This window comes from Phyllobates terribilis, unplaced genomic scaffold (assembly GCF_046119375.1).
Source record: "Phyllobates terribilis strain yellow unplaced genomic scaffold, ASM4611937v1 Scaffold_11__3_contigs__length_659146591, whole genome shotgun sequence".
NCBI classification, from domain to species: domain Eukaryota; kingdom Metazoa; phylum Chordata; class Amphibia; order Anura; family Dendrobatidae; genus Phyllobates; species Phyllobates terribilis.
In genome coordinates, this window is record NW_027362771.1 from 232,865,383 (window position 1) to 232,881,391 (window position 16,009).

The following is a 16,009-nucleotide window of genomic DNA, read 5'->3' on the forward strand; positions in this document are numbered from 1 at the left end:
TTATTTTTATATAAATATTGCATTTTTTTTTTTTTTAGGGTGTTAAATTGCTATCCTACCTTTACAAAGAAGCTCTTGAAAACAGCAGCAATGAAAATTACCCTGTCTTATTATCGCTCTTAAAATCCAGTTCTGAGCCATACACAAGGTAAAGAGCTTCCTAATATTACAGAGTCAAGCGTTCAATGTTTCTGCTGGATCAGAGAGATGTTGCATGTTACATTGGGGTTAGTTAAGTTACAGTGCTCAGTCTACATTTGCTGACTTGAAGATGCTCCAGTTCATTAAAGAAGCACTCCCATCAAAGTTTCTTTCCTGTTTTTTTCTTCTTTTCTCTGCTCTTTGTGGAAACAGGAAGTCTCTTGTTCCTATACTTATCCATCCACCTTTGCGGCTCCTGACCCAACTGCTCCGCTCCTTCCCCTGCCATCGATTTATGACTCTTGCAGGGAAAATTTACCTCCTGTTTCTATATAGAGCGAGGCCGTGCTCATCTATTGGGAAGTGACCGCATGTATGCAAATCACACACTTGTGATCATGCTGCCAGCACTGGAGAATCCTTAATGCACGCAGTGTGCGCACAATATGAAGATTCACAAGTCTGTAGTCACATAGAATGCGTGCAGACTTGTACCCCAAAGCCAGACAGCCCCTTTAAGCCCTGCTGACTTTCAAGAAAAGGAGCAGGACCAATGTAAAAATGGCAAAAGTCACAACATTTTTGTGCAACTCTCATTTATAGAAGCCAGAAATCTAGAGTAAAGATGTTAGTAAATTCCACCCTATGTCATTTGTATTTTTTTTTTTTTTTTTTATAATTTTCTTTTAGGATGTCATTCACCTATGTAATTAATTTCCCTAGCCAGTGACATTTACACGGTTCATATAAAGCAGAATATTGCATCCATGCACTCCTCAACATTAAAACTGCCGCATCGAGAATGAAAAGTCGTGAAATTTTTGGAAACCACAGGATGGATAGACATGTTAATAATATGTAAATGGTGAAAAATTGGAAACCAAATTTTCAAATTCTCTCGATCTACTCCGTATTTAGTATGAGCGCCATATGCAGAAATATACACAATTACAAACTTTGCCATGTATAAATGAGATTATTAATGGTTGAGGAATGTTCTGCTACGCTGAATGCACTTGGATACGTAAATCATCACGATCCGCTGGTGGCAGCTTCCTTTGTATTTGTCGACCAATGACATCCCAGATATGCGACAAGTATGGAGATGCTTCAAGCCATATTAGCACGCCTAGAGGGTATTGTTCTGAGTGTCATAGACTTGCATTGAAACATTTAAAAAGTGACCACTGTGATTCAGCATGTCACAAATGTGGTCACGTTCCGCCAGAGTGGAACTAGTAACAGCCGAAGACAGCCCCCGTTAAGTATTTCAATAAACTCTTTGTGTACACATTACTTTTTGCTAATGGATTGTAAAATAAAAAATGACAAGTGCTCCTTTAAGAGCATTGTTTATATGGCTCCTCACTGTACTTGCGTCAGTGTTCTGCATTTATCCTGGTCATTAAACTAGCACGGATTGCAGGGATCTGTTGATACTATCTTGTATTTATAAGGTGTGATGAAATAGAAACTTGTGTCCATTTTCAGATTCATCTATGATTGGGTCTACACTGGTGTCCTAAGGGATGCTTGTAAAGAATTTATGATCCAGGTGAATGAAGACTTCCTCGGGTTTAGAGGTATCGTATTCTATATCCACTGGAATTTGCTTTCATCATTCCCCTTTCTGATCAGCATTTTCCCCTTGTTTATTTTTTCTATTTCTTTTAGACAAATGTTATTGGACCCATGGATATGTTTTGATCTCCAAAGACGTGGAAGATTGTGTGCCGGTCTTTTTGAAGCATCTAGCTAATGAAATCTACATGTGTGGGAAAACTATAAATTTATTGAAAGTGTGCTGCCCCAAGGTGGGTACCAATGCCCGCATTATTAGCTGGCTTTTTATTGATGGTGTAGGTAAATGGAAAGGGAAACATTTGCTCATAGGCTTTTTCTTTTTCTTTCAGCATTACATTTGTTGGTCTGATATTCCTGTACCTCGCATATCGGTTACATTCTCCTTAGAAGAATTAAAGGAAATCAGAAAAGACTGTGCAGTCTATATAGCCAGAATGGAGAGAATTGCACGGCAGAGCAGCATCAGTAAAGAGGAGAAGGTAACCATTTAATGGGAATTGTTTTTGTTTTTTCTTTGCAGTCAGTTTCTCATTTCTTAACTTATTTAAAAATATTTTATATATAGCTTCACATGTACTTTTATAGGTCTTTTGATCAGATTTAATAGTTTCTTATGAGTGGCTGTTAGTAAAGTAATTATGAGCAATGTATACTCAAGAATGGCATATGGTTAACAGTAGCACGTGAAACCATAAGTAAAAGGAGGGAAAATTTGGCTCTAACGAACAAGCAATCTTCACTCAAATTTGACACCGAGGACATACAGTAAAACTTCATGTTAAGATAGCGCTGACGTCGGCTGCGACACTTGAAACGCGTAGATGCCTATGCCAGCTCCATCTTGACATGAAGTTGTTTTTCCTGTATGTCCTCTGTGTCAAATTCATGTGAATAAGGAAGATTGCTTGTTCCTTAGAGCTGGATTTTCCATCCTTTTACTTTCATACCACTGGCCATTGCAGAGCAGTCATCCGAGCACCGAACAGCATAGGTAACGGTGAGCTGGAATATCTGGTGTTATTTTTTTTTTTTTGTGAAATTATGCTCTATTGTTATATCCCTAAAGGGAACCTGACTACTTCCCCATAATTCACAAACCAGCCCCATGTCTTTATTGCACTTTTTCCAATAAGCCCCTTTCTTTTGCTTTCTGTTTTAATGCACTCCTTTAAAATCGTTTATTTAATTTGGCCAAGGATCTGCAAATCGGTAAACTAATGGCCAAGGTGGGGTAGGTTCTCCTCGCAGACCAATCATCCCACTAATGATGTTATCATGCCCCTGTGGGTCACTGCCGGCTCTTTGCAAATCTAGTGCATGCTAGCGATTGCCATCCTCTAGCAATGTACATTGGAGTACTTTCCCCAGACTTCATCTGCGCCCTGCGCATGCCCAGGCAGGGCACAGTGAGGACAGAATCTGCTGTCTATGGAGGAGCCAAAGTCCACAACAGGCAGGAGAGCAACGCACGGACGGCTGTTTTACAGCACCACTCTAGATTTGTATATGTACATATATACCCGGGAGAATGAGAGTCGTACGCATGCGTAAGATTTGCAAACAGATGGCGGTGAGCCCCCTCTTGCAAATTGTTACTCACGCCCACAAGGACATGATAACTTAATTTGTGGAACAATTAGTCCAGTAGAAGAAAACATCGCCTCAACTAGTCTCTAACTGTTTTGCATATTTCTGATCAAATTAAATAAATGATTTTATGGACATTAATTAAACATAAAACACAAAAAAAAATCTTGTTGGAAGCAGTGGGATAAAGACATTAGGGAACTTGTAAAATTCCCTTTAAAAGGGTTGTTACCTTCCTTTAAATACTTTCCCTTCCCCACGACAGCACCATGGAGAGAGAGGACCTGCCCCCAAACCTACAGCTTTAAAAGGCAGAACCTCTCTATATACTTGTTTCCTGTCTTTGATGGAAACCTACAGTTCCCCGGCGTCTGCTTGGGGGAAAAGAGAAGTGTTACCTTGGGTGGTTGGTCCCATCAGAAGATCCGTGAGAAGCGGGAGCATGATGGGGCTTTGTGCAGCAATGGCAGACGTCACTTCCGGAAAGGGGAACACTGCCTGGTATTTTGCAGTGTATCCCCGGGAGGCAGAAAACCGGTCCAGCATCTCTGGAGGGAGGGAGCACGGCCTGGAATGGCGCAGTGTCTCTCCTGGGGAGGAATATCTCTGGTGGCTTTCTGGAGGGGGAAGCACGGCCTGGCATGGCACGGTGCTCCCCGCAACCCTCTGTGAAAGGCTGGGACAGGAAGAGAAAGGCCGGGCAGGAAGTGGAGAGATCACTTCCGGGTCCAGGTGATGTTATTTCGGTGGGAGGAGTAGAAAATTTAAGTCCTCATGGCAAAATCATTGTAGCTTGAGGAATATTCCAAAATGAATGACCGCAACCAGCCCTGAGAGCCTACGGAAGAAGCAGCACCACGGCTTTGGTAGTTCCTGCTTCAGATGGTGTGAGTCCAGGGGTTCCCTTGTACAAATTATCCTAATGCCGGTATTTGTACTTGTATGTATTATAGGACAGACCTAATAAGGCACATGCCAAAACAAAACTTAAAATAAGGAATGAGCACTATGTAAAAGTAAATTGTCATATGCATATAGAAAAAGATTATGCCAGACTTGTATTGAAAGAACTCTTGCTGAGGAATCCCCTTCCCTTGTGGAAAGTATTAAATCCCTGATCAAGGTTGAAATTAAAAAATCATTAAAGGTGTTCAAGGGGTCCAGCACATCTTCGTAAGCATACATGTTTTCCCGTCCACAAAAACATAGGCTCTCTGATTTAAGAAAGAATTGAAAGAACTTATTAAAAAGCTTTTATCCCAAGAAGAGCCGGAGGTGTCGAGAGATCTGGGATAAGGTCCCTAAAATAGATGTTGCAGTCTCTACAGTATCCCGTAATACTGCACTCCCCTTTGATGATGCAGGGCTGTTGAAGGACCCATTAGATAGGAAAGCGGAAAGTTTTGTAAAGAAGGTGTGGGAATCGGGGGCGGCAGCCTCTAAGCCCAACATGGCAACCACTTGCACAGCAAGATCTTAGTGTGTGGCTTAATCAACTAGAATCTCAGATAAGGAACAAGTGTCCGAGGAACCTATTACTTGCAAGCTTCCCAACTGTCGTGAAGGCAGCAGATTTCCTGGCAAACATGTCTGCGGACGGAGTTAGGCTTATGGCTCGCACATGCTCATTTTCTAACTCAGCCAGAAGGGCTCTTTGGCTTAAGTACTGAATGGGGGATTTTCATTCTAAACCCAGGCTGTGTGGTATCCCATGTGAGAGCGAGTTCCTCTTTGGTTCAACCCTGGACGAAATCTTAGACGAGGCATCAGACTCAAAAAAAAAAAAAAAAAAAAAAAAAAAAAAAAGGGGGTTCCCAATAACCAGCATTCCAAAGTTCAAAAAATCCTTTCGACTATCGAGAAAGAACAGACAAGTCATGTCCTCGAGACAAAGGGACCCCAAATAGGAGTCCAGGAACAGAGGAAAGAACTCCCTAGGGAACAGTTTTTTATTAGGGCTCCCCAAGAAATCCGGGAGACAATGACACCAGAACCCAGGTAGGTGGAAGACGAAAAGTATTTCTTGCTGCCTGGGAAAAGTTGGTAGGTAAACTAGAGTTTGGTACCCTTCCCCCAGAAAGGTACTCAAAGATAGGTCAACAGGCCCTAGAATGGGAATTCTTGTCGATAATAGGGAAGGGAGTAATCAACCCGGGCTCCCAGAAGGAGACAAAAGGTTTTTACAGTCCTCTCTTTTTAAGGACTCGCTCACACTGCTGTATTAATCGGATGAGTGCAATTCGTGAAAACATCGCATTGCACTCTGACCAATGTTATACAATGAGTCAGATCTCATCTCGGATCAGACTGAGAAAAAAATCGCAGCATGCTGCGATTGTCTGCGAGAATTGGATTGCACTCGCCAATGCAAGTCAATGGGTGCGAGAAAAAAAATTGCACAGTACAGACCATGCGTGTGCTGTCCGATTTTTACGCACCCATCTCAAGGAAAACATCAGAATAAAATAGAATGAATTGAAACATGCCAGTGAGATATATATATATATATATATATATATATATATATATATATATATATATATATATATATATATATATATATATATATATATATATATATATATATATATATATATATGTACATGGATTTAGCTAATAAAAGAAAAAAAAAATGGCGTGGGGTACCCCATATTTTTAATAACCAGCTGAGGGAAAGCAGACAGCTGTGAGCTGGTGATGTTATTCTAGGAAGGAGCCAATATCCATGGAGCTTCCCAGCCTATTAATAATAACTCATAGCTATCTGCGTAGCCTTTACTGGTTATTAAAAAGGGGCGACCCCCCTCCCCCCCCAAAAAAAAAGAAAAAAAAAGATGGGGGAGTGGTCTCCCCCATCAGCCCTTAGCAGCTCCAAAAATGGTGCATTCATTAGATGCGCCAATTCTGGAGCTTAACCATGGCTCTTCCCGATTGCCCTGGTGCGGTGGCAATCGGGGTAATGATTTTAGGGTTGATGTCAGCTGTATATGACATCAAGCCTAGAGGTTAGTAATGGAGCGGTGTCTGTCAAAACCCCTATTTCTAACCCCGTAGTCAAAATAAACACATATACAGAAAACTCCTTTATTTGTAAAAAGCACTCTCTGGCAATTACCCTCTTTTACCCATTTTCGACCATAATAAAAATAAAATAATCCACAGGGTCCGCAGTAAATCCTTGATATGAATGCCCCACGACGATCCCCGACTGCTACATCCGGAGGCTGTGATAAGCGGTGACATCAGTAACATTACCGCTCACCACAGCCGCCGAACACTGAGTAGCGTGTGAACCCGGCTGCTGTGATGAGCGGTGACATCAGTAAGGTTACCGCGGTTTACGGCTGATGAACTGCAATAACCTTACTGATGTCACCGCTCGCAGCTTGAGAACTTACTGCCCGTTCTCACGTTGCAAGCGGTGACGTCAGTAAGATTACCGCAGTTCATCAGCAATGTTACTGATGTCACCGCTCATCACAGCCTTCGGATGTAGCAGAGTCGGGGATTGTCGTCGATTTACTGCAGACCCTGGGGATTATTTTATTTTTCTATGGTAATGGGTAAAAGAGGGTAATTGTCGGGGATTGCTTTTTCAATTAAAAGATTTTTCTGTGTGTGTGTTTTATTTTGACTATTTTGTTAGTAATGGGGGGTGTCCGACAGACACTAACCCCTGGGCTTGATGTCAGCGGACATTACTCAGCTGAAATCAATCTAATATCAATAACCCCTTCCCAGCCTATTAATATTAGTCCGGAAAAATGGGGGGACCCCACTTTTTTTTTTGGGGTCCCCCCATTTTAATGACCAGTAAAGGCTACACAGACATCTCTGAGCTGTTATTAATAGGCTGGGAAGTTCCATGGATATTAGCCCCTTCCCAGAATAGCAACACCAACTCACAGCTGTCTGCTTTCCCTCAGCTGGTTATTAAAAAAAGGGGGGATTCCACACCATTTTGTTAAATGAATTATTTATTTAATAGGTTAAATAAGGCTAAACACCCCTTAGGGGCCACATGAAAGGCACTAAAGGGTGCTAGTTTATTATATGTAGGGCGCTTGTAACATTAAATATCTACAGGACATCTATGCTATTTATTCTATCTATTTATATCTGTATATAAGATTGCTTTATTAGTTTGTAAACTAGCTTTAAATGACATAGAGAATTACAGTATGTTAAAGCTGACGTTAAAACCGCATTGCGTACTCATGTCCTATGGATGCTAGATGAGAAAAATCGCATTGTACTCGCATGACACTCGTCCTACTTTTCTGGATCAACATAGAACAGATTTTATTTAATATAATATAATATATTATTGTTGACATATGCTACTGCTGTCCTGTCCTTTTACGTGATGGCCCCTTAATCCTGGCAGGGCTTCTAGTAGAGCTAGTTTTATGGCCGCTAGTTCTTTCAGGTTTCCAATTTGAAATGTTTTTTTGTTATTAAAAATTGATTTACATTTTTTAGGTTTATAATCGCCCTGAAGGATAGGTCCGGCCATTCTTAGGCTGAAGTCTCGCTACTGGTCATTCTTAGGCTGAAGTTACGTGTGTGTGTGTGTGTGTGTGTGTGTGTGTGTGTGTGTGTGTGTGTGTGTATATGTGTATATATATATATATATCAGTACAGACCAAAAGTTTGGACACAACTTCTCATTTAAAGATTTTTCTGTATTTTCATGACTATGAAAATTGTACATTCACACTGAAGGCATCGAAACTATGAATGAACACATGTGGAATTATATACTTAACAAAAAAGTGTGAAACAACTGAAAATATGTCTTATATTCTAGGTTCTTCAAAGTAGCCACCTTTTGCTTTGATGACTGCTTTGCACATTCTTGGCATTCTCTTAATGAGCTTCAAGAGGTAGTCACCGGAAATGGTCTTCCAACAATCTTGAAGGAGTTCCCAGGGATGCTTAGCACTTGTTAGCCCTTTTACCTTCACTCTGCGGTCCAGCTCACTCCAAACCATCTTGATTGGGTTCAGGTCTGGTGACTTAGGAGGCCAGGTCATCTGGCGTAGCACCCCATCACTCTCCTTCTTGGTCAAATAGCCCTTACACAGCCTGGAGGTGTGTTTGGGGTCATTGTCCTGTTGAAAAATAAATGATGGTCCAACTAAACGCAAACCGGATGGAATAGCTTGCCGCTGCAATATGCTGTGGTAGCCATGCTGGTTCAGTATGCCTTCAATTTTGAATAAATCCCCAACAGTGTCACCAGCTAAGCACCCCCACACCATCACACCTCCTCCTCCATGCTTCACGGTGGGAACCAGGCATGTAGAGTCCATCCGTTCACCTTTTCTGCGTTGCACAAAGACACGGTGGTTGGAACCAAAGATCTCCGGTTTGGACTCATCAGACCAAAGCACAGATTTCCACTGGTCTAATGTCCATTCCTTGTGTTCTTTAGCCCAAACAAGTCCCTTCTGCTTGTTGCCTGTCCTTAGCAGTGGTTTCCTAGCAGCTATTTTACCATGAAGGCCTGCTGCACAAAGTCTCCTCTTAACAGTTGTTGTAGAGATGTGTCTGCTGCTAAACATCTCTTCAACAACTGTTAAGAGTTCGAAGTATACTTTTTTCACAAAGTCTGTAATATTCAGCTGTTGATTCACCACAAATGAAACAGAAATGGTCAAACGAATTAATACACTTCCACAAAGCCATAACGCTAATTTGGGGAAACACGATTGATGAATGAAATTCCAGTGCAAGTTTCTTGAAAACATAAGGACCTTTCATTATGTCACTAACCACCTGACTGCCACCAGACAATCACGCAGTTCCTGTTGATGTTAATGGAGAAAGAAAATAAGCTGTCTGCCAATGATTGACACCAGAGTTTGCAGAAGAACCTATATGTTTGTGGCAAGTCCTGACGTTTAGTATTTTTTTTCAATATTTTTTTCATTATCAAAACACCAAAATACATGGAAATTATATGAAAATAATAATCAAACAGCTTTTTAGTCTCAGACCTGTTATTATTCGAAAGAAAAAAAACGCGCTGTGCTTGACTAGTCCAGCTTTGGAAAAAACATCACCGAAAAAGAAACAGCCTTACCAACACCAGGTCAGATTACAAATGCACTAGCAGGGTGCAGTAGACCGCCATGATAAAGGCGGGGGGTAGCACAGGTGCAAAATACTGATGAAGCAACCACTCACACAGATGGTGCTTATATAGGGCACCAGTCACACAGGTACATGTGATGCACAGTGTCTGGCTCACAGCCTATTGATGGCGCCCTTACTATTAGACTATGTTCACACGTTGCGTTTTTGCTGCGTTTTTTTCTGCAGACAAAACCTGCTCTCTTGGGAGTAAAGAAGCTGCTTACAAAAAGCAGGTTTTGCTGCGTTTTTCAGGATCCCAAAGTTCAGCTTTGCTTCCACCGCAGAAGCATGAACACAGGTCACCAATGCAAAACATATGTTAAACTTTAAAACCATTTTTGGAAAAAGGGCAATTTGATCAAATTATTTAATGGAAAAAGATTTTTATGTCTGAAAAAATAGTGACTATTCTGAACAAAAAAGTTCATATGAGTTCATGAAAAAATAGAGAATTACAAATGTAACAGCGGGGGGGAACTGGATTGGTCAGGAATAGTTTACCTAAGACATTGGCAGTGCATTGAGTTTGCAGGACACTGTTTACTTTCACACTTTGGTGGGCCCACAGCGGGGGGAACTGGATTGGTCAGGAATAGTTTACCTAAGACATTGGCAGTGCATTGAGTTTGCAGGACACTGTTTACTTTCACACTTTGGTGGACCACATTGTTCAATTTCACACCTCACAGGTTTACTTTTTACACATCACTAATTTAATTAATCTTAATTAAATTGTACTAATCCTAAACTGTGATTCTCAACTGAGATGAACAGTAAAACATTATGGTTTAAACTTGGGAAAATCACAAAAATAAATGGGTTTCACATACTGCTGTACATGCTTTTTTTTTCATTAAAATGTAGCAAAACCACATACCTGCAGTTTATGCACTTACCCATTGCTTTCTATGGTTGAAAGAAGTGGCATGTGGCAGTTTGCTAAAACGCAGCAGTTTTCCCAAATCGGTCAGGAAAAAAACCAATGTGTGTGCATAAGATTTCTGAAATCTCATAGACTTGGCACTGTAAAACGCAGCTTAAAATTTGCATAAAAAAAACTGTAGCAAAAACGCAACGTGTGAACATAACCTTAGATCAGGCGGGTCCTCCAGCACTATAGAAGTACACCCCACAAGGAAAAATGCGCCAATTCACCCAACCAACAATAAAGAGCCTGACTGCATCCTGCATAAAAATAGAAAAATGTACAATAAAAATGAAAAATTATGTATAAAAAAAATATGAGGTATTGTTTCTTATTTTGGCCAAAAAATGCAAGCTCGCAACCTGCGTCAAGGGTCCTAATAGTTGTGAGTCTCTACACTAAATTCAAAAACAACTCACAGAAGGAAATAAATTGGCTACAAAGCTGACATCCTATGGATAGGGCATCAATGTAAAAGTAGTGGACAACACCTTTTAAAAATAAAAAAAATTAGATCTTGGTTTTCATTTGAAATACATAATTGTAGTTATTGTGTTGCTATATTTTAGGAATTACAAGTGGAAATTGCAAAGCAGGACTTAATTATTGAGGCTCGTGAAACATCAGAAAAACTTCTAGAAGAATATAAAGGTTTGATACTTGAGCCCATCAAGAGTTTTTATTTTTTTTGTGTTTTTATTTTTCATTTATTTTTTCTTTAACTTTACTTTGCTTTTTTTCTTTTATTTTAGATCAGCAGATGGCAGTGAGAATGTCTTCAGATTCTAGAAAGAGGGAATTGTTTCTGAAACTGAAGGAACAATTTGAGAAAGATCAAAAGGTAAGATTGTACAGACTGAGAGATTGGTAATAATACCATTATTCTTTGTAAAATTTTATTGTAACTTTTCAATTTTGAACAGAGACGACTTGCAGCCAAACAGGAGGAGACTGATGATGACTTCAGCTACGCTCGGGAGCTACGTGATCGTGAGAAAAGGTTAAAGGCATTGGAAGAGGAACTAGAAATGAAAGCGAGGTAGACTATTTCATTGTACCATTGATGTGCATATTTATCTTCTGTATGAGTTCTGTCATCTAGAAAGTCATTCTTACCTACCTACCAGAAATGCTGTTTTTTGCCTGTTTTTTTTATTTTTCTTAGTTTATGTTGCAACTAAAATAGATTGATAGGACTTCAAATATCAGATCAATGTTTTTTCCATCTTCTTGTCCTCCACCCATCTCTAGAACATCAGAGATGTGTGATCAAGAAAACTTCTTTCCGTTAGAAAATTCATTAAACAATTATTAAGCCACATTAACTTAAATGGCGTTGAGCTTTCTTATATAATTCGTCCAATTGGGAAGAGCGCAGACCTTTAACCCCTTACCCCCGAGCTGGTTCTCACCTTCCTGACCAGGCCAAGTTTTACAATTCTGTCCGGTGTCACTTTATCTATATATATAATCGTCTTATCCCGTCTGTCTGTCTGTCCGTCCTGGAAATCCTGCGTCGCTCATTGGTCAGGCAGCGGCCAATCAGCGCCGCGGGATTTCTGAAAAAAGATCGTGGCCGTTAGCGGCTCATCTGCGGGACGGAGCTCAGCGGCGATGCAGCCGGGAGATGACCGGCGTGAGGTGCTCATCTCCCAGCCGGTACCAGCAGAAGGACCTCGAGCGCCGGACCCATCTGCGGGATGGAGATGCAGCCGGGAGATGAGCGGCGCGAGGCGCTCATCTCCCGGCCGGTAGCAGCGGAAGGACCCCGACCACCGGCGCCGCTGACCTCCATGCGGAAGGGAGGACCGGAGAGCGGCGCTGCGGGTCGGGATACTTCTGCTGCGAGCGCCCGCTCATGTCCAGGGTTCTCGCTGCGGAAGTAGCCGCACAGGCAGCGCCGCTCCCTGTCCTCACCAAGACGATTCGATGATTGGTCGCGGTCTTCGGACCCGACCAATCACTGATCTTACCGCAAAAGTTAAACACCGCTGTACTGATTGGTCGCGGACGCTGCCCGCGACCAATCACCGATTTGGGCGCCTCATTTAAATATCGGTCGCGACCAATCACCGATCTTGGCTCCACATTTAAACACCGCTGTGCTGATTGGTCGCCGACGCTGGCTGCGACCAATCACCGATTTTGGCGCCACATTTAAATAGCGTCCGCGACCAATCAGCACAGCGGTGTTTAAATGTGGAGCCAAGATCGGTGATTGGTCGCGGCCGATATTTAAATTTGGCGCCCAAATCGGTGATTGGTCGCGGGCAGCGTCCGCGACCAATCAGCACAGTAGTGTTTAACTTTTGCGGCAAGATCAGTGATTGGTCGCGGGCCAAGACCGTGACCAATCACTGATTTGTGCGGCACATTTAAATAGCGGCCGCGACCAATTGGATGTCAGTGCCGCTCCCCGGTCCTCCCTTCACACCCTAGACGCATGGAGGTCAGCGGCGCTGCCTGTGCGGATACTTCCGCTGCGAGAACCCGGGACATGAGCGGGCGCTCGCAGCAGAAGTATCCCGACCCGCAGCGCCGCTCCCCGGTCCTCCCTTGACACGTTAGCCGCTGATGTCCCCACAGTACCCGCATGGTGTTACAAAGGTCCGGACATTTGTGTTAAAAATCGCTGATTGGTCGCTGGCGCTGACATCCATGCGGCTAGGGTGTGAAGGGAGGACCGGGGAGCGGCGCTGACATCCAATTGGTCGCGGCCGCTATTTAAATGTGGCGCACAAATCGGTGATTGGTCGCGGTCTTGGCCCGCGACCAATCACTGATCTTGCCGCAAAAGTTAAACACTACTGTGCTGATTGGTTGCGGACGCTGCCCGCGACCAATCACCAATTTGGGCGCCACATTTAAATAGCGTCCGTGACCAATCAGCGATTTTGAACACAAATGTACGGAGCTTAGTAACACCATGCGGCTACTGTCGGTAGATCAGCGGCTAGGGTGTCAAGGGAGGACCGGGGAGCGGCGCTGCGAGTCGGGATACTTCTGCTGCGATCGGCTGCTCATCTCCCAGCTGCTCGCAGCGGAAGTAGCCGTACAGGCAGCGGCGCTGACATCTATGCGGAAGGGAGGACCGGGGAGCAGCGCTGCGGGTCGGGATACTTCTGCTGCGAGCAGTCGCTCATCTCCCGGCTTATCGCAGCGGAAGTAGCCGCACAGGCAACGGCGCTCCCCGGTCCTCACCAATACAATTCCGCTCCCCGGTCCTCACCAATACGATTCGCTGATTGGTCGCGGTCTCCGCACCCGACCAATCAGGGATCTTGGCGCAAAATTTAAACAACGCTGTGCTGATTGGTTGCGGCCGCTGCCCGCGACCAATCACCGATTTGGCCGCCACATTTAAATAGCGGCCGCGACCAATCACCGATTTGTGCGCCACATTTAAACACTGCTGTGCTGATTGGTCGCGTCTGGTGTCCGCGACCAATCAGCGAGATTTGCGCCAAATTTAAACAGCGCTATGCTGATTGGTCGCGGACGCCAGCCGCGACCAGCGACATTGGCGCCAAATTTAAACAACGCTGTGCTGATTGGTCGCGTCTGGCGTCCGCGACTAATCAGCGAGATTGGCGCCAAATTTAAACAGCGCTCTGCTGATTGGTCGCGTTTCCCAGCCGCAACCAATCAGCGAGATTGGCGCCAAATTTAAACAGCGCTCTACTGAATGGTCGCGGCTGCCAGCCCCGACCAACCAGCAATTTTGGTGCCAAATTTAAACAACGCTCTGCTGATTGGTCGCGTTCGCTGGCCGCAACCAATCAGCATTATTGGCGCCAATTTTAAACCACGCTCTGCTGATTACTTGCGACCGCTGGCCGTGACCAATCTGCGATATAGGCGCCAAATTTTAACACCGCTTTGCTGATTGCGCCCGGTTGCCCGCATACATATTCTAGAATACCCAATGCATTAGAATCGGGCCACCATCTAGTGTAGTAATAACTCTGGACGTATTCAACAAATCCCAGTGATTCTGAGATTGTTTATTTGCCACACATTTTACTTCATGTTAGTGGTAATTTAGGCAGATATTTTTGCATTTATTAGTGAAAATATCAGAACTTTAGCAAAAACTTTGAAAATTTCACAATTTTAATTTTTATGCCCTTTAAACCAGATTCTTGTATCACACAAAATAGTTAATAAATAACATTTCCCACATGTCTACTTTACACCAGCATCATTTTGTAAACATATTTTTTTGTTAGGTGGTTATAAAGGTTAAAAGTTGATCAGCAATTTCTCAATTTTCCAATAATATTTACAAAACCATTTTTTTGGGACCACATCCCATTTGAAGTGACTTTAAGGGGCTTGTGTGAAAGAAAATACCCTAAAGTGACACAATTCTAAAAACTGCACCCTTCAAGGTGCTCAAAGCCACATTCAATAATTTTATTAACCCGTCAGGTGATTCTTAGAAATTAAAGCAGTATGGAAGAAAAAAATAAAGTTACTTTTTCCCTCAAAAATACAAAATACCAAGCATGAAATAAAAAGTGCTAGTGCTTATAAATACCCTTAACCATTATGATGATCTATACTGGGCAGAAAAGCACCTCGGCGTGTGTTTCACCACCGCCTGCGGTTTTGTCAGGAGGTAACTAAGCACTACTCTTAGGGCGTTTCCTTTAGTGTTGCATATGGCAGAAGATAATACTCTCATATGCGTCAACAGAGCAGCATTTGCAGTTTCAGAGCACTGATCTGTTTGCAGCAGGCAACAAACACAGCTTTCACTGCCTGGTTATTACAAGCTCCATTGTGGGAGGAGTTCAGGATAGTTGAGCTCTGCTAGAAACCAGCTAACGATGTAAAAACACATGGATAGCTATATTGATGTTAATGGTAGAAGATAAAGTTGGCCAGCCAGTGTATTGTACTGAAGAATAGGGTGTGTTCTGCTGGTGCACTCTGTCAGAGATGGAGGCAGAGCTGAGCGATGTTGACAGAAAGCCTGCAGAAAGATTGCACTACGCATGATTGATTAGGAGCACTGGAACTATACAGAATGGGACAGATTTTAATATGGGTTATATTGCCACAACTGAATATAGTTGTACATTATTGTGTTCAAGTTGTGATTTTGGGAATAACCCTATAATTCACAGAGCCGCTCCACCCCCTGCATGCAGTCACTCTGTGTGACTTCAGACTCCCAGTGCACGCACTGTGAGCTGCGGGTATTCGCATGTTTCCGAGAGTGGACTGAAGGCTATGTATACGCCCCGTCTAGTGACTTTGGTGTGGCCGACTAGAGGTCACGGCCTCACTCCATACAAGGGTATGGAGCAAGGCCGCTCTCACTGGACCTACTCTGGCCTTGAGTATGTATAACTCCGGTCCCGACTCAGAAACTGGCGAATCACTCTGTGTGACTGCAGACTTATCGATTTGGATTGGACAACCCCTTTAAATACTGGAGGAAGCAGCTACAATTGAGACGGAATCTGGAAGTTTACATGGCTCAGTTTCAGCCAATTGCTATCATTAATAAGTATTATTTTGGCAACTTTTCCTGTACATCCTTTGAGTTCTCTCTGTTGCCTCTAATGTACAAAATACCCTTAGCAACTTCCATTTGAAGAAATATTTGAAAAAGAAAAAATA

The 16,009-nt window shown here is 42.9% G+C and overlaps 1 protein-coding gene across 2 annotated transcripts in view; it reads left to right on the forward strand.

Moving 5' to 3' along the window:
- The window catches only part of TUBGCP6 (tubulin gamma complex component 6), a 63,567-nt gene that overhangs the window by 20,163 nt on the left and 27,395 nt on the right, over window positions 1-16,009 (forward strand). For both annotated transcript variants that reach the window (XM_073652105.1, XM_073652106.1), the window contains exons 8-14: window positions 39-148; window positions 1,633-1,724; window positions 1,816-1,955; window positions 2,055-2,204; window positions 10,948-11,029; window positions 11,131-11,219; window positions 11,302-11,417. In XM_073652105.1, coding sequence (XP_073508206.1) covers window positions 39-148; window positions 1,633-1,724; window positions 1,816-1,955; window positions 2,055-2,204; window positions 10,948-11,029; window positions 11,131-11,219; window positions 11,302-11,417 — 779 coding nt within the window. The remainder of the gene's footprint in view (window positions 1-38; window positions 149-1,632; window positions 1,725-1,815; window positions 1,956-2,054; window positions 2,205-10,947; window positions 11,030-11,130; window positions 11,220-11,301; window positions 11,418-16,009) is intronic.